Genomic DNA, 27,563 nt, shown 5'->3' with positions numbered 1-27,563 from the left:
AGTGTATGAAACATATCGCGTCACTATCTTTAAGGAGCACATAGTCTTTGATTTCAAGTAGTGCAATGGGAAGTTCACAGCAAATGCATATTAATGGAAATGGATAATATCAAAAAGAGGGTGTACTCAATGTTAAACTACAATGTTTCACTGTAATTGACACGATTGTCATCTGAGTTACTATCATTTTTGTGGATGAAGAACCAGAGGAACAGCTCTCAAATCAAATCAATATTCATGGCTGGGACTAGACGACATTATCATCGACAAGTTTGGGATCTCTAGTTAATTGTTATGGAAAAAAGAAATAAATGCATATTTAAAATTCAGACGAATAAGAGGAAGAGAGGAGCTAAGATTACAGTTTCCAGGGTGAGGCATTTCAGAAAGATCCTCCCTAAACAAAATCATGTTTAACTATTTCCCTACAAAACCCTGCCCAATGGTAAAAACATGATTCCCCTAGTACCTCCACAAGAACAAAACAAGAGCACTACTTCAATCTTCTAACACCAAGTTAACTTCTGCAGCCTCTGACATCTCACCAGCGGTGTAAATCTTCCTCTCCTCTCAGCTGTCTCCTCCTGTGCTACTCAGACTCTGTTTTTCATCTCAAACTTCAAGCAGCGTTCATGGTATTGTGGGGTTTCAGGTTTATTTCTAATTCAGCAGTTTGCAGAGAAAAAGCTGTGCGGGTTAGAGCTTGAAGTGAAGCTCTCTAGATTGCTGGGGAGGATTTACCTGTACTCGTGACCGTCCTGGAACCTCGCGCTGCTGGCAACGCGCTGTGGTGCCGTCTCCATCAGCAGCTTCTGAGTGAGCCGGTTGCTCGGCGTGGGGTCGCACTCGGGCTGCTCCTCCGGCTCCTGGTCGCATCTCCATTCCTCGTCTTCGTTTAAAGTCTCTAAATAACCCGACAGCCCCTTTCCATTCCCAGAAACGGAGCTCTGATCGCTGTACAGCTTCGGGCTCTCTCCTCCCGTTCGCGTATATTCCAAATAGATGTCAGACTTAAGAAATAAGGGGTACGTGTTTTCCTCCATCATCGTCTGGATCTCAGTCTGAGCCTGGTCAAACATCGCGGGATCAATGTGAAGCCTCATGACGCAGTCTTTGATGAAGGACTTCGTAGCTGGTTTAATCTGTCGCGAAACAATCCCATTGGTGTCCAGGATGTATTTCTTATAGATAGCTTTCGCCAGTTTGACCTTCTTCTCCTCGTTGCCCTCGTTAGCTTCAAGTTTGAAGCCACTGCATAAAAACCAGAAGTCCAACATGTCCGCACACTCCTCCTGCTTGAGGAACGTCCTAAACAGATGGATGCCATCTTGGTCATCCAGGAGGGAGTGAAGGGATTCTGCCCACTTTAAGTAGGGTGGTGTAGGGGAGGCACTTCCCTCCGGCTCGTAACCCAGGTCCAGGTCAGGCCGCCTGGGCGTAGCCACAGACGCCTCACACTTGAGGCTCTCGCTCTTTGAGGAGAAGCCGAGGTTGCCGTACTGGCGTCCGTCGCTGCACACCAGCTCGCCTTCTTCCCCCGGGACTGGCGGTCTAGGAGCATCCTCGGTGAAGCTGCCTCCCAGGTCTGCTATGTAGTCCCTTTTGTCGCTTATGCTCATAGTCCCAGCATCCATAAACCACATCCCTGTAGAGCCCACACTGCACAACTACTAGATCCAGACCTCTACTTATGCCACTGCAAAAAAACTCCTGCAAGGAGGGAAAATACACAATGAGACGCAGCCTTAACACATCATTGAAAGGTAGAGCAGCTTTGACAGGGCACTACTATACGAAGATATTCTAATACTCATTCTCAGATTAATGGTAAAATACCCTATGCAGCAATTTATGGAAGTACAAGTGAACTCATATTAGCAGATCTAGTGCTGAGAAAAGGTTGATTGATTATTATGTGTCATAACGCCTGGTTAGAAGAGGACTAATACCTCTTAGGGAATTTCTAGAATGTTGCACAGTTTGCATTTTTTATCAGATTTTCATGAAAAACTCACCATGTGGACGGTTTCTAGCTGAACATTAAAATTAATGCAAATTCTGCTACAGTAAAGCTGTCAAACCAGAGATTAACTAGTTACTAGTTCACCTTTAAATGCAGCATGTTCTGCACGGTGATGTCATCTATTTACACTTTATTATGAGGAATTCATTATTGCATTTTTCAGCACCTACAGTGTGAAATTACATTTGAATTAGGGAATGCAAGTAATACACTGAAATAGAAATTCATGCACTTGATCTGTGACCACACATTCTGCACCACATGTGCAAACCTAAGCAGAAACCGAAAGCTGAAGTCATCTGGCTTATAATGTGGTTTGATAGCCTATAAAGTGGTTTGATAGTCTATTTGAGTCACATTCAGAGTTATGTGGGAGTGTTGTGGTAATCCAAGCCAAGAGTCGTGGCTTCAGCGCTGTCTGGTGCTGAAAGGCAGCTATCCATTATAGGAAGTATGAATATGGTGTAGTGTTAATGCAGTAATATCATGCAATGTCATTACTTTACACAGCTACTCCAGTAACATCCAAATTAGTATTATCATCACAATGATAAATTCACTTACAGTATGAACTCAATAATGAAGCCTATATTGTAGGGCTGCACGATTATGGCTAAAATGATAATCACGATTATTTTGACCAATATTGATATCACAATTATTTATCACGATTTTAGTGACAACATATTTTTATTGCACTTTCACATTAAAATAAACAGAGCACTGTTTTCACTTTCATGCTGTGCTACATTCCTGCTAAGGTAAAAATTAGGGTTGCAAGAGTGTTGGAAAAAACTGACATTGCATATTTTTTTCTGCTATATGTAATGCAATATGAAAAAATACAGGATTATTCACCATACCCTTTTGCTAGCTACATTTTAAAGTTAAATGTTTCACTCTGGTGCACTTCGAGAGCAAAATAAGCAACAATAAAAGCAAGATAAACAATTGTATGTTATTAATTTAATCATAAACACATTGGTTGTATAGATAATATCTATACCCAAAAGTGAAGTCAAAACATCTCGATCACCAGCTGGTGGCTGGCTGTGAGTTTAGGAAGCTACTGATTTGATATACAGCAGTGTTTTCTATGAGCAGAAAGCGCATTTTAAACGTCAATATTGCAGGTGATCATGTTCATTTACTGTAATTGTGGGAAACCAAAATTGTGATTCTATTTAATCGTGCAGCCCTACTATACTGTTAGGTGATATGAGCAGTGCTGCATATGATACTTTATTGATTATATCATCCTATTCTCTTCGTATTTCATTCCCTGCTATCATAGCGCAGGTCAGCTGCAGAGCAGCGTATGATTTCAGGGATTGGATGTCTTGTTCAAGGACACGTCCTGTCCTGGCCCCTCATGTATTGTCCCTGAGCTGTCTTGCTGAGCAAAGACACAGTAGCGCCTATACACCTCTAAAGACTGCACATATACAGCTCATGATTAAGCTTCCCGGATACAGTGTCAGAAACCATTTTAGTGCCGATTCCCTAATGTAGCCACAGAAAAAAAAAAAAAAAATCACTCATCCCTGCAGCAAGACAATATTTCTTGACAGATGAGGGCCAGTGACCAGTAATGGCTCTGACCAATCAAAAAACCCTATTTATAGCTCGGTGTTAATAATGGTTTGGGGATTAAAAATAAATCTTTAAAAAAAGTAGATTTAAAAAAAATAAAAACGTCTGACAGCTGGGTTTTTACTCTAGCTGTGATTTCAGAAGAACAATTTTTTTAATGGTTGCCATAACGTTTCCCCTTTAGGGCACACCCACTCTCTTGTCTTTTCAATCCAGATACAAATCATTTTTCATAAAAGACAAAATTGGCAACTATAGTGCCTTAAAATCTCTGCACAATCCTGAAGTGTGAGCAGCACGTGTGCACTGTGCTTATAAGGCCAGGTGTGCAAGACTGAAAATGAGGCTGTTTCAATACAAGCATGGTTAGGAATAACAATCTTGTGGTCAATAATAGCAGTCACCTTGCTATACCTGTATATGTAATGATGCGTCGGCACTATAAGACGCGCATTAATATTGACATTTAACAGTTCTGCGGTCACAAGTGTGTGGCCTTGTCTTTTCCAAAACAGATACAAATCATTTACCTGATTAAAGACACAAATTGCCAACTATAGTGCCTTAAAATCTCTGCACAATCCTGAAGTGTGAGCAGCACGTGTGCACTGTGCTTTAAGGCCAGGTGTGCTGGACTGAAAATGATGCTGTTTTAATACAAGCATGGTTATTACACACTATCTGTTTACATCATGTTTATAGCTTATTTTGTATATTGTATATTGGTAGAAATTCAATTTTTTTATTGTTATTTTATTCTAACGTTTTTTTCTATTCTTTTGTTATTATACTGTTTACTGGCACCAACAAATCCAAAGCAAATTCCTAGTGTATACCTCTTACACCTGGCAATAAACACGATTCTGATTCTGATTTTGATTCTGATTATTAATAATCTTGTGGCCAATATAATGAGGCTGTTTTAATACAAGCATGGTTATTATTAATAATCTTGTGGCCAATATAATGAGGCTGTTTTAATACAAGCATGGTTATTATTAATAATCTTGTGGCCAATATAATGAGGCTGTTTTAATACAAGCATGGTTATTACACACTATCTGTTTATATCATGTTTATAGCTTATTTTGTATATTGTATATTGGTAGAAATTAAATTTTTTGATTGTTATTTTATTCTAACGTTTTTATTTATTCTTTTGTTATTATACTGTTTAACTTGCACCAACAAATCCAAAGCAAATTCCTAGTGTATACCTCTTACACCTCGCAATAAACACGATTCTGATTCTGATTCTAATTCTAATTCTGATTCTAATTCTAATTCTTAATAATCTTGTGGCCAATATAATGAGGATGTTTTAATACAAGCATGGTTATTATTAATAATCTTGTGGTCAACAGCAGTCACCTTGCTCTACCTGTATATATGATGCGTCGGCACTATAGAGGTGTTCAGTATAAGACGCGCATTAACATTGTCATTTAACGGTGCTGCGGTCACAGGTGTGTGTATGGCCTGACAGTGAATATTCATACGCAGATTCTAGGAAATGTCCTGTTTTTTCCCTGAAAATGTGTATCTCCCTTTTTGAAGTGAGCCTCTCATCACATTCATGTCTTGGCCTCTCCAGAATGAGCAGAAACAGCAGCAGGCTGGTTGGGGGAGGGGAGCCAGAAACAAACTCCCATGTACACACACACACACACACGCATACACACACACATAGCCAGGCCTTTCAGCAAGCCCACCGACAAGTGCACAACTTTGTCCCACTATTCACCTATTAATATCTGCACTGTCTCTCCGCTAGCAGCTGCGAAACTAAAGGAACAAACAGGGCGACCGCAGACATTCAGAGGACACACACACACAGAGGGAATCCCAACAACACCAATATCCGAAGAGATTTACAACCAGAGCAGCAGCACCAGCAAAGCGATGGCACATTTATCTCCACGACTATATACCGCAATCTCTCTGAGCTGAGCTGAGCTGAGCTGAAGGAGGAGGAGGAGGAAAAAGTGACATATTATACTTAACCGGTGAAAATCTTCTTGCTGCTCTCGAGTGCATCGGCTGTTTGGAGCAGCACAAGTCGCCGCCGACATAGTGTCATAGTTTTTAATGCGAATTTTGCAAAAGAGTTTTAAAAATAACAAAGAAAACAGTCCGCTCTCCAGCTCTCCATGACTGTCTCTCTCTCACTGTCTGTCTGTGGCGGAGCTGAGAAGCTCTCTCTCTCTCTCTCACACAGCAGATGATACACAGCGCCTCGTCCGTTCACTACACACATTACCACTGGTTAGCTGCCATACATGTGCTAGTCTTTTTTGTCTCTCCCTCTCTTTCTCTCAATAATCAAAATGAATATCTTGAAAAAAGAGGCTATAGAATTTCCTTTCTTGCTTTTTTAGCTTCCACTGAAATAGGGCTTAATAGAAGGGAAGCTATAACCTGATATATTCAGAACAATTGTGCATTTTACTAATGTAGGTTTATATGTTACTAAAAAAGATATAGATATTGGGGGTGCTGCAAATTTGGCCCCAGAGGGCCATGGCAGCACATTTTGCCCCCAGTGACCCGCCTCCTTGGTTGTTGTATCATGCCATATACAGGCCACTTTGTTTTAAAGGTCCCATATCATGCTGATTTTCCGGTTCATACTTTTATTTTGTGTTTCTACAAGAACATGGTTACATACTGTAATGTTAAAAAAAAATATATATTTTCCTCATACTGTCGGCCTGAATATGCCTGTATTTACCCTCCGTCTGAAACGCTCTGTTTTAGTGCATTTTGACAGAATTGCGACGGAATTGCAACAGAATTGCGTTGCTAGGCAACAGCTTGGGTCCATGTGTACTTCCCTGTCAGCTGATGACATTCACATACACTGCAACCAGGAATACACTGGGACACATTTAGAATGTTTACATTTAAAATTATGTCAAGGGTCTAAATATTGTATATTCGTGACATCACGAATGGGAAGACAGCTTGTTTCAAATGCAGAGTTTCTTAATACTGGCTGTGTGTATTTCCCTGGGGATTGAGTGTTTCGATACTTTCACAGTATTTATATAGGACTTAAGCCTGCTTTATAATAAAAAAAAACATGAAAATCTCACTTTGTTATAATATTGGACTTTAAAAAAAAAAAAAAAGTGCTATTGCATATCAAGAAAATAAATAAAACAAAAAAATCGAATCCTATTGGAGTTGGCACATTGCCATGGTGTATTAGTGTGTCTCTTTGATCCTGTGAGCTAGTCTGACAGTAGACTGATCTAATGGTGCCTTAAAATGGAATTTGTGTTTACGACATGGTAAGTCATGTACACGAGTCGTGAACTCGGAAATTTCAGAAACGTTCAACTTCCGAGGTCGTGAATACGACATGAGGGGGGCGTTCATATGGGCCCAACTCGTAAACACGGTAATCACGACCACCATTTGAAGGCACCATTAGTTTCCTTTTAAAGTTCAACCAAGTCGACTTGTTCACAGGTTAGAGACCAGACAAATATCAGCTCCCTTGATCAGGTATGAAGGCCACTGCAAAAGTAAAACATTGTTGTATGAACCCGAAGTGCCTACCCAAACTAAAAAGTTCTCATGCGACCTGGGACTAGAGGTTACCGGCAATCCTGAACTTTGTCCAGCGATATCTCTGGCAATTGTACAGCTACTAAAAAGAGAAATGCACCGATGGAAAGCTGAACATCTTGCCGTCTTAAAGGTGTATTGGTTGTCATTCTGTCATGAAGACAAGGGGTTGACGTTTGACCCTTGAGTGACCATGCTCCTTTTATTTGGTTTTCACGTTTTTCTCAGGTTAAAAGCTTTAAAAAGCACCCTTAAAAAATAAAGAGGGAAAAAAACATGTCTTTGATCTTCTGGCATCTGATGCAATCAGCTTGAACACACTTTGGAAATCATCAAGAGTCAAAAAAATCTGTTCTCTGCAACAGTTAGGAGTATTAAGTATCTATTTGAGAGGCCAAATTTGCAGCACCCCAATATCTATATCTTTTCATAACATATAAACCTACATCTGTTGCTTTTATCGCAGAATACACAATTGTTATGCTCAACTGCCCCGCTATAAAACATATTTGATATCTTACAATCAAAAATAGGAAAGAGTATATATTGGCTGATGTTTAGGAAAATAAATCAATGCATATTAATCTCAATACCATTAGCATTCAACATGGATCACAAGTAAGTAAGTATTGTGCCTATATTGTTTATATGCTGTATATAAATGATGAAGATGTTTATAATAATGCAAATTACATTATGGATCATGTCAGATCGACAGCCCACATAACAAATGTGCACTCCAACGATTTAGTATTGCACTTGCAGGACAACACTGATACAGCAGAGGCAGAGTTGTCCTCATTTTTAATCCCTAGTATGGGTCAAGCTCCAAAAATGCTGGATCCTACATTTCCCACAATGCAACTCGGCACCTTTCATCAGATAAAAACATGATATCATCACTTCAGAAAGCTCCCTCTAGCTACTGAAGACATTGTAAATCTGTCAACAGGCTGAGGTGACGGGTAAACTGAGCTTAATGTATAAAATCATTAAAGGTCCTTCCTGTCATGGCTTCTAGTGCAATGTTTATGACAGAAGGTGCACGTTTGCGTGTTGCAAATACAAAACAGTTTCAAACTGCAAAGTGTCTGTTTGCAGGTTTCCGTTTCTACCGAAGACTGCACCAGACGATTTAACTGGTTAGTTTACATGGACTACATGGGCAAGTTTTACCTTTCCTGTTAGGTGGTGCATTCACTTATGAATTTTACTACAAGGAAGTTTCACAGCTGACAAAGCGGTAAATACCAGCGGTAAACTTAGTGAAACTCCATGATACCTGATGTTATGATATTTTACTTCAACATATAATGCACATCATGCACAGCCAGCCACAAATCTAACTACTTGTCTCTACCACAACATGCACAATGACAAAGTATTTAAAGGTACAGTGTGTAGGATTTGCAAAACCGTGGTAACACCGTTCACCTCGCTCAGAGGCCATCCATACCATAATAACACTACTTTAGGAGGAACGGAAGTCTGGCGTCGGCTGGCGGTACAACGGTTTGGCACTCTGTAGCTCACGTTACTGCAGTTTCACAAGTGTGTCGGAGAATTACGGTGGCCTTCAGGTAGCATAAATATGCAAAAGGTTCGCCCTAGAGCCAGTGTTCGGTTTGTCCGTTCTGGGCTACTGTAGAAACATACACAAACACATGGGATGCATTCAGTGTAACAATAATATTCAATGGCTTGCAACATTCCTCTGTTTGAATAATATGTTTCCTAGCTCCTAATGTTGCCCAAAGTCTTGCAGCAGCCTTGGAGATATACTGTATATTTATTCATGTGTTTATGAATAAAAGCAATACATCTATAGGTGAAAACCAAACTAAGCAGTGGCATACCTCTTTTGTATAAACACTGTGGTGTTACAAAGAGCCATCAACATACCACTTTGCACCATTAGACACAATGTTAATCTTTTTTTTACTGTTTTGGCAGAGCATATGTCACATACGTCACACAGAATTGCAATAATATGCCTTTATATATGTTGTAAACACCTAGTGCTGATGCTTTGAAACAGACATTCAATGCAATAATGTTTTCACTCAACAAAACATTTTAGCAACACTGTTAGATACACTTGATTGTGTCATTATTACTTATGATTTACAGTACAAAGACTAAACGCAGCAATAAAGCCAGCCATCATGCCAGGCAATCATTGAGCAGTCACGCGGTTTCACTGAGTCTAAGATGAAAGGCTGATGGGACACCATAAAAACATGAACACATTTGATTCTGTAATTTCATCAAACCATTTGGGAGCAGGAGAAAGAGCAGGAATATATATTTCACACCCTGTCTCATCATATCACCTGAATTGCCTGCTCAAACCTAGAAACCTGTTAAAGTGTGCAGAGTACACAGCGCTTACAATATTTAAGCCAGCAAGATAAAAACATGAAACAGACTCAACACACTTCAGCTTCCTGCAGGCAAAATTGATTTTGGGCAGCAACTATTTAAGCATCCTGAAACTCAAAACACTCCATTATTTTCTCTGACCATCCACTGTATTTCTAATGTTATTTTCAACTGTTCTTACAATATCAGATTCCTTCCACTAGAAAATCTTAACACTATTTCAGAACCTCAGAATGAAGATATGACGGCCCTCTAAAACAACCCACATAAAGATGATGATAATAGAGAAAATGCTGATTTACATGCAAATCAACATGTTTTTACCTTGACTTTGATTGTCTTCCGCACACGTCCTCCGGCAGTACGTCCATTTAATGAGGATTCCATCGCATGATTATTTAACACATGTGGCTGCGGTGACGGTAGAGTCCCTCTCATCGCTGTGACAAGAGAAGGCCTGGCCAAAGCAGAATGACGCCATGATAGTTTGTCTTTGCCATCCATTTGTTCCTGAAGAAGAAGAAGAAGAAGAAGAAGTGTTAAGTCTGCAGTATACACAGCAAAAAACATAGAATATTCGAGGAACTACTGTATGATTTTACTGTATCCTTTATCTGAGGATGAAGTTGTACTATAATCCCAGTAACAACGGGCAAGCTCCCAAAACCTTATATGCCATAAACTGATAAGGCAGCATGGTGTTTTCCCAAAAGGGGCTTTTTGAACATAATGATTTACTGGATTGAAAATGTTTCCTTTACTCTACTCTTCCTTGTTTATATCCTTTTTGCAACAGCATGTGACACCGTTACTGATGAAACACACACAAATCTAGACAATCAGAAATCAAACCCAGGATGATGTTATTGCATGACAGTATATTTCCTGTTTAACAACACAGAGGGCAGACTAAGAGAGGAGGTAAATCACATATCAAGTTAAGGTTTACTCAGCACCCCCTCTTCTTTTCTGCTAGCTAGAGCTATGCTAAATTATCAGCAGCCCTTTTTTAAACATCAAACCGGTGGTCAGAACCTGGCGTGATCAAATGCAGAGCATTACTGATGAAGAGAAATAAGAGAAAGGAAGGGAACATGTGATTGAGTACTGCAGACAGCTGGCGTGGGTTTTCAGATCAGTCACTCTGCCAGCAGTGACAGTTATCAGTTAATCAAAAGAAGAAGAGGAGGACCATGAAAACTACAAGACACTGACTGCACATCAGTGAACCCTGATCACAAGCAGTGTCCGATTTTGGCAAGAATTCTCACACTCAGAGGTTACATCATTAGTGATATTTTAAAATATGTATATACATCAAATTGTGCTTTTTTTAAGTACTCCATACCCACTCGTATGTTATCTTTCTGCTTTTTTCTGTGGCCTATAGGACATCTACTGAACTCTGATGGATGCAACACTTTGAACTGCTATTCATTTGCTGCTCCCACTTCTTCGTTTTGTTTCAAAACTGGACCATAATGACCGACACATTTTTCCTTTTCTAATTTAAAGATTATGGTCATTGGCCGTCTCTGATGAACAGTTAACATCAGTTAACTGACACTATATATTTGATATTTTATTGTTTAAATATACACTGTTTTGTAACATATACATACCATTGTCAAATAGGCCAATACATCTAAGTTGCAGTGCAAGTGCAGTGAGTATACTGTAAACTGACATGTATACATGCATATACTGTACATATCCACCTATGTCATGTATATAAAGCAACCTGTTACATTAGTCAATCAATATTTATTCCAGCATATTTACAATCTGCACCATTACACTACTGTATTATTGTTTACAATTTACAGAAATGGTATGACTTAGACATTGTATGTTGTTCCTTGTTGTATTGTTTATACTTTTTATAATATGTATTTACCTTATATAATAAGTTATGTACATAATCGCTACAGTGTGAATGTTTATGTTTACTCTTGTTCAGGTTTGTTGTCCCTGTACCTGTCCAATAAAGCTGATTCTGATTCATTTGGGCTTTTTCCTCATTACCCATTGAGGTAATGCTAGTATCCATACAGGTCCCTGGCCATGTCAAACCAAGGCTATAGTGGGTCCTGTACATGGCATACATTTCACATCACTGATCTACTAGGTTTATCTAAATAACTTTTTCAGTGAGTACACAGACTTGAATTACAATAACAGCTTTGACAGTGCATTAAGCTATTCTATTAAGGTTTATACATACCACTTAGATATATATTTTTCCCCTGTTGTTTTACAGTGTCAAATGATAATGCATTTTGCATCCAATTTAAAAACTACATTCACAAACATTTTTACAGTAAACTGGAAAGACTTGAATAACACGAGAGGTCGTGTGACCAGAAGGATCGTAAATTGAATCCCTTAATAACAGCTGGGTGTGGAGGGTGAATGAAAAAATACTGTTCCCTTCCTCAGCAACTAACAAGAAGCCCTGAAGCAAGCGGCCCAGTGGAGCTGCTCAGCAGACAGAGGAACAATAGAAGACACTGTGACTGTATGAACCAGACCTGCTTATTTATGAAATCAGCTAATATGTAAAAGTAGTATTTTGTGTGAGAATTGTTGGTAGTTGTTAAAAGCCTTCAATGAGAGTTATTTGTTATTGTTTTTATGTGTTCACTGATCAGTGATATTAAATTCTGATTACAGAAAAAAAATGCTAATTCTGTAGCTTGTCAAAAGATCATAATAATGTCTCCTAAAGAAAGATGAGAAGAAATGTGTGAATGATTTCAGTTTCTTATTAGGAATAGGAATAGGAAATACTAAAATACTTTTGAATGCTCAAACATCCTGCTGCAGTTAAGTGTTACCAGAGGACGACTTCATGTTTCCCAATTCAGTCCTTTCACTTGTCTTTTGTTCCACCTGTCAGTGTGGATTTAGACTAGTCCCTAGTAGGCCTTGGCTAAAATAGGCTTATCTCTGTTGAAGACTCTCGGATGAACAAAAGCCCATTAAGACGTGTAAATGAATGCCCCCATTCTGAGTGCACATAATAGAGATTTCTAGTTTTCAAATTGTCTGTCTTCAAAGAATTCAATAAAAGTTAAGATGAACAAAAGAAACAACAAACAAGACGAGACAAAAATGGAAACATACACAGGACTTATAGACTAAACTGAGACACTCGAAACCGTTGATATGATTAACCAAGTTATTACAGATAAGAGGGTTTTAATAAAAATATGTCAGGCGTATTAACGTTATTCAATGTCTGCTTTAAGTTCTGAAATGAAAGAGTAATATCAAAAGACTGTCAGAAAATGTATTCTGGAGTCCTGCTGATGTCCTTTGTCCTGGCTGAATATATCATGACTAACAAGCCTTGGAGTGGATTAGGCACAGAGGATTGAGCAATTTCCAGACTTGAGTTTATTTTGCTGGATATTATAGCTCACAGAGCACCACATTCCCACAAGAAGGGGGAAATAAATCGTATTAAAAAGGCCCATATTTCTTACGGTGATATAATACAAAGACATACATCCGTAACCATGTACCAAATGGCGAAAGTACATTGTCAGACATCTGCTGGCTTGAAAAAAAATCCAAATTAATTTAAGCGTTCAGTCTATCGGGGTCTTCAGTAGTCTGGTCATGGGATGCACATTCACTGGTCAAATCAAATGATGTGCTTCGGTTTTGATGAGAGGGAGGACACAGCCGAACCAGTATGGCACTGACATGAAAAACGATGACAGACATAATAGAACGATAAACAACACAATGGAAAGTTACTGCTAACCGTACTTTTCATCCTCAGAGAGATTCAAAAGCAGACATCATACCTGCTGGTTTACCTCACTGTGTGCTTCTTGGTTCTGTTGTGTTGAATCGCAGACTACTCCCACCGCTTTTCTATGGATCGAGTATAGTCCTTCGTAGTCTGCAGTAAAGACTGCCGCCATCTTTAATCACAACAGAGTCCATCTGTCGATGGTTCTTCCCTTTCTACCCTCTCTTTCTCTGTTCCAGTCTCTCTGTTCCAGCCCTCTCTGTTTGTTGTGGGGGGTTCTTATTTTCCATCCAACATCAAACCACCATATCGACAGGCTCATGGGCCGCCCAGTAGGGGGGCAGCTTGAACACGCTGCATTGGCTCTTGTTCTTTTCCAAGCCGCAGATTAACTGACCACATTTATTTTTTCTCAGAAGGATACAGATAGCCTGCAAAAAAAATTATTTCAGCTCTCGGGCCTTTGATTTCAACAAGCCTGGTCTCAAAGCTCCTCTATGATTGTCCCTGAACGCATCTTTTCCTCAGATGTTCTGATTGATGGCATTTGGAGCTCTCTTTGATTGAGGCCACATCTGTACTTTCAAATGTGTGCATTCATTTACAACAGATTCTGATAATTTAAACCAAAACACTGTTTTGCAATTTTCCCCCCCATTTCCAGCTGTTCCATCATATGTAACGTAAAAAACGACATCTTCCTTTTAAGCAAAGCACAGCTGGAATTCTTTGATCTCACCAAACTAAATGTGACCTGAGCAGCCTCGGACTACATTTAGAAGTATAAGCAGACAGTTTGCCTGCATTCATCCAACTAATGCATTTCATTTAAAGTGACACTTCCTTTTTGCTCCTCCTGGACCCCTTTTTTTTGCGTTCAAAGCCTGAATGCAAAGGCGTATCTTGTTTACTGTCACTGTTTTGTTCAGCTAAACTCTTTCAATGAACAATAAGAGGAGTTGAATTTCAAAATGGTAGATGCTCTCACCTTCCTCTCCTGCTGTGTGGCTCGTCGGATCTTGTTTCTGTGGTCCGCCATGACTGGGCGCAGTCCCCTGCCTGCCACTCTGCAATACTTTCTCACACTCATGAACCTTTTTCTGATTCTTACTAGTGTGTTGCTGAAAGATGAGCATCTTTACTTTATATTGCAGCTTCAGCCGTGCGACCCTATTGGAGGAAACAAGGACCAGATGATTGTCTGCACAATCGTATTGTAGCTATGGTAACAGACCCAACAGGCATGAGTGATGTGCACCTAATTGCTCCGTACACATTAAGCAACAGAAAAAAAGAGAAACATAAATTTAGCAGTATTGAGTCAAATCTAATTGGTATATTAGACATCACACAGCCTCAAAGGCTTTTCAATGAACTGCATCATAAAGTGATATTTTATTAAACTTACATCTATCTGCTGTATGAAGTTGTGAAAACAGCCCAGTGAATGAGGAGATGAATGCAAAGAAAGGAGGGGGGAATATGGATGAAAAGAAATTTTGGAGAGAGGGGGAGAGATGATATTGCTTTTGTTATGTAGCTTTATCAGCTGCTTACCTTTCAACTGGATTTCACACTTGCATGTCTGGTTGTAGCCTGGGTCAGATCCAGCATACCCTTCTCACAATGACCAATTTTCTCCTCACACTGCACCGGCGAAGACCTGCGGTGTTCGGCTGCCATTTGCATTTGTCTGGAACGTGATGCATTTAAACACATTTTTATTTCCACAGTTTAACTTGTCAGCGCTCTGTGCAAACATGCAAGTGAGTTAATATAAAAAAAGAGTATTTTGACAAAATAAAACAAGTTGCAAAAGACTAGCAGGATTGAGATCATAAGGCATTTAACACATTACAAGATAAACAGCAAGATGTCAAAGAGATGAGCTCTTCAAATGTTTTTCTAACCTGGATGATCTGAAAAAACCAAGGATGCCTCAAATATGTTATTCAGATGAATAACAGGAACACATTTATGCTCTACAGTATCATAACAAACAAGCCTAATTCTAGCCATTTCTTTAAAATACAGAATATATACTGTTCATAAATCCTTGATTTTAGTTAAAATGTTGGGCTTAGCAGTCAACTGTATACAGAAAATGAGCTATACAGTTAACCACTAGTTATATAGCATGTTAGAAAAACTTTACACCGAACAGAATCCCAGTCTATTTAAATAAATAATAGTTCCCATTAGTGAGTTTAAGATAGTGTGTTATTCTTTTGCCTCAGGGTGGTCCAAGAAAATGTACAGTTGTACAGTATCTTTTAGAAACAACACAGTCTCTTAACTTTCTAAAATAGTCAACACAAAAGCTGAATTTGCTATAACCATAGTTTTTTATGGTTGTCTGCTGTAAGGCTGTTAAAGGGAAGGTGGTTAATTGTAACATTCCTGTAACAGCTGCGTTATTGATGTTACTCAGCTACAAGTAAAATGCTAACTAATCTGTATCAAAATATATGGAAACCACCATACTCAACCGTATATCTTTAGAAACTATTAAAAGGCAAATGATATTTCGACATTTTGGGAAATACAGGTATGCAAACTGATAGCTAACGTTCACTATCATGTTTGTATGGTTAATCTGAAGCTACCTCCAGCAGCTAGCCAGGTTAGTTAGCTTAGTGCAACGAACGGAAACAGGTGAGAAATGCCCAGCCAACATTGTTATGTGGGGTCCATGTGGGTTGTAAATGGGCTGAAAAATGGGCCCTATATGGGATTGTCCGCGGGTTCCATAATGACCCAATGTCAATTGCCCACATGGATTCCATGCAGGATTACAATGGGTGTTATGTGGGCCCCAACTGGGCAACATACCCAAGATCCATCTTGGTCCCAGCTTTAAGTTCTATGTGGGTACTACATGGGGACTCCATGGGCTGAAATATGGGTTGTAAGTGGGTTTGTCCACAGTTTCTATGTTGGCCCCATGCACTAATTTCCCAGTTGTGACCCAACTAGGACCCACACATGTAGCCCACATTGGGAGCCCATGTAGGACGAACTTAGTTGACCCAAGTGGGCGCCATTTGTGTTGCCCATTCTGAGCCCATGCACTAATTTCCCATTAGTGACCCAACTAGGACCCACATAACCATATTGGATGGGCGGTTACCTGGCTGGCTATATCCAAAGGTAACAACATCTGCTTACCAGCACCTCTAAAGCTCACTAATTAACATGTTGTGTCTAGTTTATTTAATCTGTACAAAAACCAAAGTGTAAAAAACGGCAATTCACAGGGTTTACTGGGGGATTATGTGCTGAATTTCTTGGCCAAAATCCGTTGCCAGGTAACCAGCGGAAACGGGTCACTCCATTAAATTAGCCGATTTGAAACTAGAACTATTAAAGTGTGACGTTTCAGTTCCATCGGCTGATGATATCGTGTTATGAGCTATGAAACACATACAGCTGTGGTCATTTCCTTAACAGCTGCCATTGAATATTTGTGATGTATTCCATAATGTTTTTGCATGTTTAACACTCAATAATCAGCGGTGGAAAGTAACTAATTACAATTACTCAAGTACTGTACTTAAGTACAATTCCGAGGTTGAGTATTTCCATTTTCTGTCACTTTAAACTCCACTACATCTCAGTGGTAAATATTGTATTTTTCTCTCCTCTACATTTGTTTGAAAACTTTAGTTACTTTGCAGGTACAGATAATAATATTAAAGGTCCCATATCGTGCTCATTTTCAGTTTCATACTTGTATTTTGTGTTTCTACTAGAACATGTTTACATGCTGTAATGTTAAAAAAACAACATTATTTTCCTCATACTGTCGGCCTGAATATATCTGAATTTACCCTCTGTCTGAAACGCTCCGTTTTAGTGCATTTCAATGGAATTGCAACGGAATTGCGTTGCTAGGCAACAGTTTGGATCCATGTTTACTTCCTGTCAGCTGATGTTATTTACATACACTGCAACAGGAAATAAACTGGGACACATTTAGAATATTTACGTTTAAAACCGTGTAATGGTCTAAATATTGTATATTTGTGACATCACAAATGGACAGAATTCCTAACGGCTTGTTTCAAACGCGCAATTTCTGAATACGGGCTGTGTGTGTTTTGATAGTTTAACAGTATTTATATAGCACTTAAACCTGCTTTATATTATAAAAGACATGAAAATCTCACTTTTTACAATATGGGACCTTTAAATGTAATCAACTAATATATTATAAGTTAAAATAAAACTTTATTGATCCCCGTTGGAAATTCGCAAGCTTCCCAGCAGTATATATGGTAAAACATAAGACCCACATTTACAAGTTGCAACATTAAAGTAATGTACACATTAATGCATCAATAATTATTATTCAGTAATATTTTAAATGTTATTCTAATATAGGTCATTCTGCATAATGAGTACTTTTACCTTTTGTACTGTAAGTATATTTTAATGCTAATACTTTTGTACTTTTACTTAAGGTTTTGAATGAAGGACGTTTACTTGTAACAGGGTATTTTTATACTGTAGTATTACTACTTTTACTCAAGTAAAAGATCTGAGTACTTCTTTCACCACTGTCAATAATCATATCAACTCAAGGTGACAACGCTAACATGCTTAAGAGAAATATAAAGCAGCCAGAGGAGGCTTGCTAGATTAGTGCAGCATATCATTTTGCTGGTCAGTTCAGAATTCAGACATATAAAATGTAGCCTACATGAGTCTCACTCTTGTTTACATGAGAAAGGAGAAAAACTCTGTACAGAAAAAAAAGAATAAATATTCTCACACACTCAGGGCACAGGGGTATTCCTGCACAAGCACAGCAAAATAAGATGTTTTTCAAAGCGATAGAGTGATAAATAATTAAATAGATTGCTACAGTAATACTTCTTATTCTCTCAGGGAGTGAGATGCTTGGTGTTCGCCTCATGAACAAAAAAATGCCCCAGATCCATGTGATCTCTGACTGGAACATATTGTATCTCTCAGGTTGTGATGTTAAAGGGAAGAGCTGCTAAAAATAATCAATTCCATGTGATATTATAAAATAAGCTATAAGCACCTCCAGCAATTTAAAATCACTCAGATTTAACCTGTTTTTATCATCGATGGTACTGAAACTTGCTTTTAAGACAGTTACATTTTGCCTGATAAAGCTTCATCTTAAAGGCACGAAGGGCATAAATTACAGAGAAAAAATAAATATTCATTCCCGAGAAGGATTACAGCTCAACATTCAGCATTCACACTTGGGGACTTGGAGATGTAGCATGTATCTGCAAATTATCATCGCTGACTTGTGGGTGCAATATGTTATCTTAAAAAATAAAAGTTTCAAACAGATGAACAATAAAGCATGACTGGACTTTCAGAGAAACTGTCACATTTCAAGGTGCTCTGATTTAAATCCACCTATGTGGTTTATTGAAGAGAAGCCCCCTCTTTTGGTCTGTGTGCTGACGTCTTGCTGTAAGCAGGTCAAGGTGAACACTCCACATCTGTGATTCTCACTGCTAACTCATTCCCAATGGAAATGAGTCTTATTCATTTTTCAAACAGCCTCTAGGATATCTGATCCAAAAAAAAAAAAAAAAAAAACAGCCCCTCAGGCGAGCATTCATCTTTGATGTTTTGAAAAGAAAGACAGTGAAAAGCTGCAGTCTGGCTTCATGCATATTGTATTGCTTAGAGAAGAATTACAAGTAGTCTACTGGTTCTCATAGTTATTAGCTATGCAAGCTCAATCTCTGTCTGTTCAGAACTATCTTGCCGGCACAGATTGCATTTAGTTTTTGGAAATTAAATGTCCCACAGAAGATTCCTGGGGAATATTGTGACCTCCTGACCTTTTCTCTATAGCACCACTGTTAGGGCCAACATTTCCCCTTGACCAAATGGTATTTATTGTTTTGTGATTGTCTTCACACATTATTGAGGTATCTAAAAACTGATGGTCATATCACTTCAGTGGCTAAATCCTCTGACCTTTTGTTCCACTATACCAGCCTTGTAGACATAAGGCATGTTGAATTGTAATAGGCAGATTGTCATGAATTCAAACTCCGAAGAAGATAAATCCAGTCTTGAAACTCACTTTTATAGAATGGCTTTTCCAATCAGCTGAATTTTAGTCTTTTGTATGCTTGTGTGCTGATGTGTATGTATGTGCATATGTAATTGTATGAATATGTATATGCTTGTTTCTTTATTTTCCCATTCTATTGTTTTTTTATCTAATTATTTATGTTTCATTGTATTCTGCTGTCATGTGAATTTCCTTGGAAAGCACTTTGTGCTTTGGGCTTGAAAATGGCTCTACAAATAAAAGTATTATTGTTATTATTATTATGAATTCTCGACCAAATTCTCAACAATGCACATTTTCTGTTTTGTAACATGTGCAGCATCTAAGATTTAAAGAATAGCACACTGGTATTCTGTCATTCCCATCCTACATTTTTGTATTGTGGGTGTATAGGCCTAATCATTAGGCTGCAGCCTGTAGGCAGCTTTACCTACACTGGTTAGTTTTCCATTAAGCAAAATGTGCAAATTGTCTTTAGCCACGTTAACACTTCTATCAGTTAATGTTTACAAAAGCATAACGAGTAAAGACTGTAAACTCTCACCTTCTTTGTGCTTCTTTGTTGTAAACACTGGAGGTAAAAAAGCAGAAAGAGCTCTGCTAAAGGAGACATGCTGTTCACACATGGAGGATAACAGCCTCCTCTTGTGGCTGAATCACAGCAATACATTAAAACGTGTCTCAGTAGCTCGTGTGGTTCATTTGCATGCAGGAAGAAGGAAGGAAGGCGAGCCTCGGTATGCAAACGACAACATCTAGTGGACTCTTTATCTGTGATATGATCTACAGAAGACACCTACAAAATTGATCTACATAATAGATCAGGACGCTGATCACAGCGCAGGCGCGGTGGCCAAGTGGTAAGGCGTCGGTCTCGTAAACCGAAGATCGCGGGTTCGAACCCCGTCCGTGCCTTTTAAATTCAGGATACAGTGTATAAACTCTATACTGTTGTGCGGTGTAATAAATGGTACATCCTAACAACTCTGCTGAATTCAAACACATTGAGTCTGTGCTCACTAACAAAGACTCAGATAACACAAATGTGTACCATATCATATTTTTTTTTCATATTTTCTATTGTGAATATTTCTATTTCATACCATGTTTCTTGACTTTGTGTTTATTGTTATGCAACAAATCACCAAGACAAACTCCCTGTATGTGCAACTCGACTTGGCAATAGAACAGTTTATGACTCTGATTCATGAACTTATAGATTTAGCACTAAATACCTGAAAGAAAAACATTGCCTACATATTCCTCTGGGTAGATTCAGTTTCCTTTAATCAGATTATTTTGATTCATGTTTTACCTGATAGGCTATGTACATTTTCTGTAGTCTCTAGTCACTCAACCATTCATGTCAATAACAAATAAATGTACAGTAAGAAAAGTCAGCTGTGGTGCAACAGCAGCTCCACAGGAGGCACTGTTGGGCTCACCCACTCAGGATGAGCCTGATGCACAGGAAGACCAAGTGCAGTCATTTAATTAACATAAAATGAGACTTATTCTTAACTGAACTGAGAACTGAATTTCAGCCATGCCAGGTAGATTATGTAAATATAGTTTTAAATAATTGTCACCCATTTCGAACACGTTTCTAACCCTCCATTTTCTATCCCTCATACCCATTTCCTCATTTTGTGGTTGTTAGCACTTGTAAATATGTGTCATAAGTTCCAAGAAAATATATTTTTAAAAACATTTTCTATTGAAACAACCATTTAGGAGAAGTTTTGGATAGGTTTGGCACACAAAAGGACACATAACTTTGTAAAGCCTTAGTACTTTTACATGTGACGAGAAGAGTCTGCACCAGTCGGAGCTTCATTTAATTTCATTTGCCCAGCCTGCAACAATCAACAGTTTCTGTGTGCATTTTTCAGAATGTCATCAAATTCAGTAATGTTTTTGCACAATATCCCATCAAGCCTCCTCTGAAAATATGTTTTCACATCACATTATGTTTTCACTATAATCATGCATACTCATCTGACACTAATCAGACTAGTACAGTTTCCTGGGTAACGCTCTATGTTGCAGCATCAGTGATTCATATCTGTATCATCACGTTCCATCTGTTGAAGTGAACCTTTGTAAACTGATGCTTCATGATAGGAAGGAAACAACTGGAAGCTGCTGCGGTGGTTTTTTAGAGAAAGCTTAGTCAGCAAACATACACAGCACATCAGTGGATGATGTCCAACCTCCAAACTACCATCACCGGTGAGATGAAATGCTGCATTTAGCACACAAAATCAGTACCTTGGTCATTGAAAATAAGATCCAGATGGCAAAATTGCTGCTTCTGAAGCTTATTCATCATGATGGTGCAAAGTGCTGTTGTCCTTTATGACACTGTCAGCAGCTCTAGATATGTAAACAAACTTTTTTATGTACGCGCAAGAAAATGACTCATACCTGCATCGTACAGTCAATGCCATTGTGATTGACATCTTACTAATTAAGCTCATGCTGCAGTGCCAGCCGTTCATTTCCATGGTAACCTGTGTGATTTATTGTGAATAGTATTGACAACAATAAAGCACTGAGAATAATATGAGTTAGTTTTTTCTTCCCTAGGTGGATTTGCTGCCATTAAGCTTTTCATAAATGACTTGAGACATAGTGAGAGGAGAAGGTCAAGGTCAAATATTTAAAATCAATCAGCCTTATAACTGATATTATTCAGTTAGAGTTGGACAAACAGATCTAGAGACAGTTTAAATTAGAGAAGAACGTCATCTCAAAAGAATGTTTTACCATAAAAGTATACGTACGTAAGCATATGACACATTAGTGGAAATGAGTGTGTCTCAGAACATTTCCTCCAACAGGATGAGGAAAGCAATTATCAGGACCTTCCTAAATATTTCAGCCTTTCACGGCCACTATTTAAACTCCATATATAGCAACGGAATAAGTGTCTGCATTCCTTGTGTTTTAATGATCAAACTTTTACTGCCTTTTTGCTGTTTTTGTGGCTCAGGTGTGGTGCATCTATCTCGTCTATCTTACTCCTCCAGGCTGGTTAAAAAGAGAAGAATAAGAGCTTGAACTTCCAATTAGGAAACAACACAATGCAGGAAATGTGCAGTCCTAAGCAAAACAACATATGCCTCAAAGCTGGAGCTAATTGGCCAGATGGGGTCACTACAAGCAAAAGTTTAAACTTCTTCACCTTTTAGTCTTCATTCTCTAAATGTTTCACACAAATGTTTGAGCATATTTCCAAAGTTTCTCATCCTTTTCTGGCTGCTTCCTTTTTTGAACAACTCATAAAATACTGTAAATTCAGCTCCCTGGTGAGATCAGGTAATGATAGATGATGCCCACATCATTCTGGATAAAACAACTGAAGTACAGCATTAAGCATTAAGTACAGGCTTAGATATTTCAAATTGCCATTTAAATGAGCTGCTGAACAGATTTTTTGCAGCAAATTTTTTACCCTTCCTAAACTTTGCCATTGATGATTTATTATTATATTGATTGATTAATCATAGTATACTTGTAAACAATCACTCTAACTGGTAATATGTCTTCCCCCTTGAATTGTTTGTAGAATATTTAGGGCCCAAGCGCACTGACAACGTCTGGCAGCAAAGGCCCTATTGAAACTGTAGGAATTATTCTTTTCTTAAAATGAATCGCATTTTTGAGGGCCTTAACATGCTCACAAAGTTGTTAAATTGTTCACACTTATCAGACGTGGTGAAAAATTTATTATTTTATGGGTCTCGGGCTTGGGTGTTGCAAAATGGTTCGCTAACGCCCGTACAAAATCGGAAAAATCGAGCCCCTCGTTCAGGTTTCACCTACATGTATGAAATTTGGTAGGCAGATGTAACATCTGGAGCCAAACAAAAAAGCCTCTCAGAGGTATATCTAAAACCCAACAGGAAGTCAGCCATTTTGAATTCAATGTGCCATTTTCGCACATTTTTAGCGTTTTTCAGGCTGGTACTTTAACAAACTCCTCCTACAGATTTAATCAGATCGATTTGGAATTTGGTCAGGACCATCTAAAACACCTTAACGATGAAAAGTTATTAAAATCCTGAGTTTTCATTGAACGACCTTGCCGTGGCGTGGCGGCCATTTTGCTCCATTCGTCATGAAACAGGAAGTTGTTGTTGTCGCAGACTCTTGTGGGAGGCATCATTGGAGCATCATCAGCAGAGTAACGGTTTGACGCTTCATCAGACCCCTCAGTGTCACTTGTTCCGTCTCACTAAGCACATGTTTAGTGTTGTGAATTAAACAAAAGCACTTGTTTAGGATTAGGCAATAAAACCACTTAGTTAGGTTTAGGAAAAAACAACACGGTTTCCCTTAAAAATAATCAGTTTTTACAGTGCAAATGCGACTTGACGTTGTGAACACAGGACATAGACCAACAGCAGATTGTAAAGTGAATGTGAAACGCACAGGACACGAACACTCCTGGATGGAAGCCTTGTGTTTGTTGGACTCATCCACTTCCCCTCCCGCCTGCTCTGATTTTGTAAAATGTCACCACAGCACTTTACCCGAGTGTTTACTGTTGCCGTGGATGGGTTTACATTGTAGTTAATGGAAAGCCTGTTGCGTCTGGTGCCTTGTATTGAGACATCAACGGCCGTGACAAAGCGTTGGTATTTGAAGCCCTGGCATTGAGTATTTCTACCTTTATGATTGACCTTCTTTGTTATCTCTTTTGTAATTTCTCCTTTGCCACCTGCAAATGAAAAGAGTCTTCAAAGGAAAACACACAAAGGAGATAAAAATAGGACAAAAGAGTCTGTATCATGCAGTATATGTTGGCAGCAGGTCCAGGTCTGCTGCTGGCTGCACACACATTGATTTAGTTGATTGGACAGTAGTAAATATAGCCAATCAAAATCATATATTCAACAGCATTCAAGTTGTCATTTAAACATTTTATATAATAAAAAAAATCTATGGTCAAACAAACAATGTGAAACAGACTTGGAGATCATGCACGGATTGTCCAAACAGTCCAAATCCAGATCTTTTGCTGGTAAGAAGTCATACTTTTGTTCTGCACGCGGTTGTTATTGTTTATGTTTGGAGCTGTTTAAGCCAAGACTTCATTGTGTGCCATCTGGCTCTCGGCTGGGGAGCCAAACAGTTGATTAAAGAACGCAATTAGCGTGGAACGGGCTCTGTCAGCTCACCCGGCAGGGATTAAAGAATGCGCTCATTCATTGTGACAACCACGCTGTCGTGCATATGAAGGGATAGGCGAATTCTTCAATCATAGGATTTCCTCAAGAGTGCCACACTGCTGCAGAAATGTTAGTATGAGGTCAGTTTTTAAACCAGGAGTTGTATGTCAGCTGCAGCCAGTGTGAACTTTTACAACTTATCAGTCTGCAATGACAGACAGAGGGTCCAGTCCCATTAAAGGGGACATATCATGAAAAACTCTTTTGCACATATATTTAGGTATCTGGAGTGTCTACCAACCCATAAACTGTGAAATAAGACAACCCAGTCAGTTTTTTTGTGAGCTGTCTAGATCAGAAAACATGTGATTCAACAAGCCATTCAGATTTGGCTCCCCTTCCTATGTCACATGCAGGCTCATTAGAGTATATCGCCCATAGTTTGAGAACTACCTTTGCAAAGGTGCACCATATTTTTCTCTCTAGCCAATCAGAGACGGGCAGAGTAAAATGCCATTAAATACTTGGAAAGAAATAGGCAGCACACTGGGAAAGAAGCTGAGCATAAACACCTATATGCATGCTTGTAGTGTGCCTGTGCCACAGTGTCAGAGAGGCGCTAAAACGGAGCGTTTCAGACAGAGGGTGAATACAGATATATTCAGACAGACAGTATGAGAAAAAATAATGTGTTTTCTGAACATTAAAGCATGTAAACATATTCTAGTAGAAACCCAAATTACAAGTATGAACCTGGAAATGAGCATGACATGTCCCCTTTAAGCTGAGTGACGCAGACACAAACTGTGTGATGATGGCACTTGGCAAAAGTACAGGACAAGTGAGAGATCATCAACAAAGTCAAGAGCTGAAATCCTAGAAAGGCCATTCCCAGACCAGCAGGGACAGGAGAGAGGAGGAGTGTGCTGCCAGAAAATCCTCAACAAACTTCACAGACGACAGGGAAAAAAGAAAGGCTTCAGGCTGCTTTCATAGAAAGTTAGACAAAGTGAGATGCAAAGAAACATTCAGAGATTCATCAATTTGACTAATTATGTTAGTGAACGTTTATCCCTCAGCAGCCCCGATGAATCAAACTGTTCTGTTTCCCCTCTGCAAACCGGCAATGCTACTTTTATGACATTAAAGATCAAAATATTTTTGCATGAGAAAGCACAGCCTGTGTTACAGCATCGGGAATGCTAAATAGATGAACTATTACAACTGTGAGGCAATTTTTCAGTTTCCGATCTCATGAACTCAAACAGCTGCTGCACTGACTCATTCTGTGCTACAGCTAGGAAAAATTTTAAAAAGCTAATTTCTATTTTAACACGACAAAGAAAAAATTCTCTTTATACTTATATAACACGGGATGTTTACATGTAAATCATTTGTAGCCTTAATTGCAGTAGCCCGCCATACATTTTTCTTTTCGTTTGAACAGATTAGAGGTAGAACAACATACTCAAACAGGAAAGAGGGACTTTGAGCCGCCCTCTTGGATGGAGGCGTATGACTTCCACAACTTCAGAGCTCATACCCGCTGCAGGTTGGACACAATCGGGCAAGTGTTTGTGGGCCATGACCCAGATACTTATTTCCAGTCCTGGACTTTGGACACTGCACCACGGCATCATCTCCCATTTCAGTCCACACTCACGAGCGCTGCACTGGTTCAACAAAGAAGCTGTGTTCCCTGTGAAAACTCACGGACGACGCTTTAGGAGTGTAAAAGCTCTCTTGAGCGGTAACATCTGGGAGGGCTGTGTTTACTGTGATTACAGCCGTGGTGGTGATGCTGTTTACTGGGTGTCAGAGGGGGAAAGGAAGGTTTTGACTCGACAGTGGGACTTTCACCAACTCGATCTGAAGGACGTTCCCAAGCCAAACCCAAAACCAACTGCTGGACCAAAATAGAGTAATTTGCTGCATGTAAACATTCAAACCCTGACAGGTTACAGGGGACTATCAATACATTTTAACAAATCTAAATAATAATATCAATGATTAACTCTCTAATTGTTCAGGCGTGTCCCCATAAATGCTTTACTTCCTGTTGTGTCAGTGTTCTTCAAGTTTAGTATTTGTAATTATGGTGCCATCTGCAGGCCAGTATCTAGACTTCACACACAACAAACCAGGTGATGTCCTGCTGGTTTGATGCAAGGCCTATTGAAGGAGGCTGGGATGCGGGCGGACACAGGTATTGGGGTATGGCGTATGAGACATGCGCAGTGTAACTGGAGCTGCGGTCGTGTGTTGCGATTGGCTCAATTTAGGCGGGTGCAGACCAGATTTTCCCAAAGATATGACGCGTTGATGACGTGTGACCCAGCCTCCTTCAATAGGCCTTGGTTTGATGGCACTATGTTTCTGTAGAGGTATCCCACAATGCAACAGTTTCACTGTAGGTATTTAAATGCTTCTCTTTTAGAACTGTGATAAAAAGAGCAAACTGTGAAATAGCCAATGAGATCACACATGGTCATGAAGGCTATTAGGGGTATACGAGACTTAATAGCTATACAGTGACTAACTTATTCTGTAGACTTCATGGGAAATAATCTGTAACCCTGTTTAGGGTCACAGCAGACTTTAAAATAGAATTCAAAATACAGGAAAACCTCAGTTTGCCTATTAGCGCACATTTCCAAAAAAAGCTTGTTTTTTTAAACCTCAATGAATAGTCAGAAACAAACCCAAAGCCCAGGGAGTCAACTTCAGAGTTATAATGCCGGCGCTGCCCAGCCTGCTGCACAGTATTTCAACAAATAAAAGTACTGTTGTGAGGAACGGCTACCTGATCTTTCCCTCGCTCTCAGTCTTCACTGAGTTTCGACATAGGAACGCCCAAGTTGCCTTTTCATTGTGTGATTCACAGTTACTGTGTGTGTCAAAGTGTAGGTGTTCAATTCGTCTTTTATTAAAAACAACATTCGATATAAAGGTAACTGCAAGAACTCCTCAAACACATCA

At 39.1% G+C, this 27,563-nt stretch overlaps 1 protein-coding gene and 1 non-coding gene across 6 annotated transcripts in view; one reads left to right on the top strand and one right to left on the bottom strand.

The window, feature by feature from the left end:
• axin1 (axin 1) overlaps positions 1 to 20,161 on the bottom strand; it is a 41,802-nt gene extending 21,641 nt beyond the window's left edge. The window contains exons 1-6 of one of the 5 annotated variants that reach the window (XM_074656034.1): positions 19,952 to 20,160; positions 14,892 to 15,027; positions 14,323 to 14,504; positions 13,387 to 13,506; positions 9,896 to 10,081; positions 742 to 1,710 (exon numbers count right to left, since the gene is read on the bottom strand). In XM_074656034.1, the coding sequence (XP_074512135.1) occupies positions 742 to 1,643 (902 nt within the window). In that variant the 5' untranslated portion in view covers positions 1,644 to 1,710; positions 9,896 to 10,081; positions 13,387 to 13,506; ... (1 more) ...; positions 14,892 to 15,027; positions 19,952 to 20,160. Of the gene's footprint in view, positions 1 to 741; positions 1,711 to 5,620; positions 5,998 to 9,895; positions 10,082 to 13,386; positions 13,507 to 14,322; positions 14,505 to 14,891; positions 15,028 to 19,951 lie in introns of those variants that run through there. The other 4 variants (XM_074656035.1, XM_074656037.1, XM_074656033.1 and 1 more) reach the window with 4 other exon arrangements.
• An 89-nt stretch (positions 20,162 to 20,250) lies between these two features.
• On the top strand, positions 20,251 to 20,322 carry trnat-cgu (transfer RNA threonine (anticodon CGU)). The gene has a single exon. It is a non-coding gene; the product is annotated as a tRNA-Thr (tRNA).
• Positions 20,323 to 27,563: the final 7,241 nt, after the last annotated feature.

Source organism: Sebastes fasciatus, chromosome 13 (assembly GCF_043250625.1).
Source record: "Sebastes fasciatus isolate fSebFas1 chromosome 13, fSebFas1.pri, whole genome shotgun sequence".
NCBI lineage: Eukaryota > Metazoa > Chordata > Actinopteri > Perciformes > Sebastidae > Sebastes > Sebastes fasciatus.
Note: the sequence above shows the minus strand (reverse complement) of the source record. Positions and strands in the feature narration are given on the sequence as shown.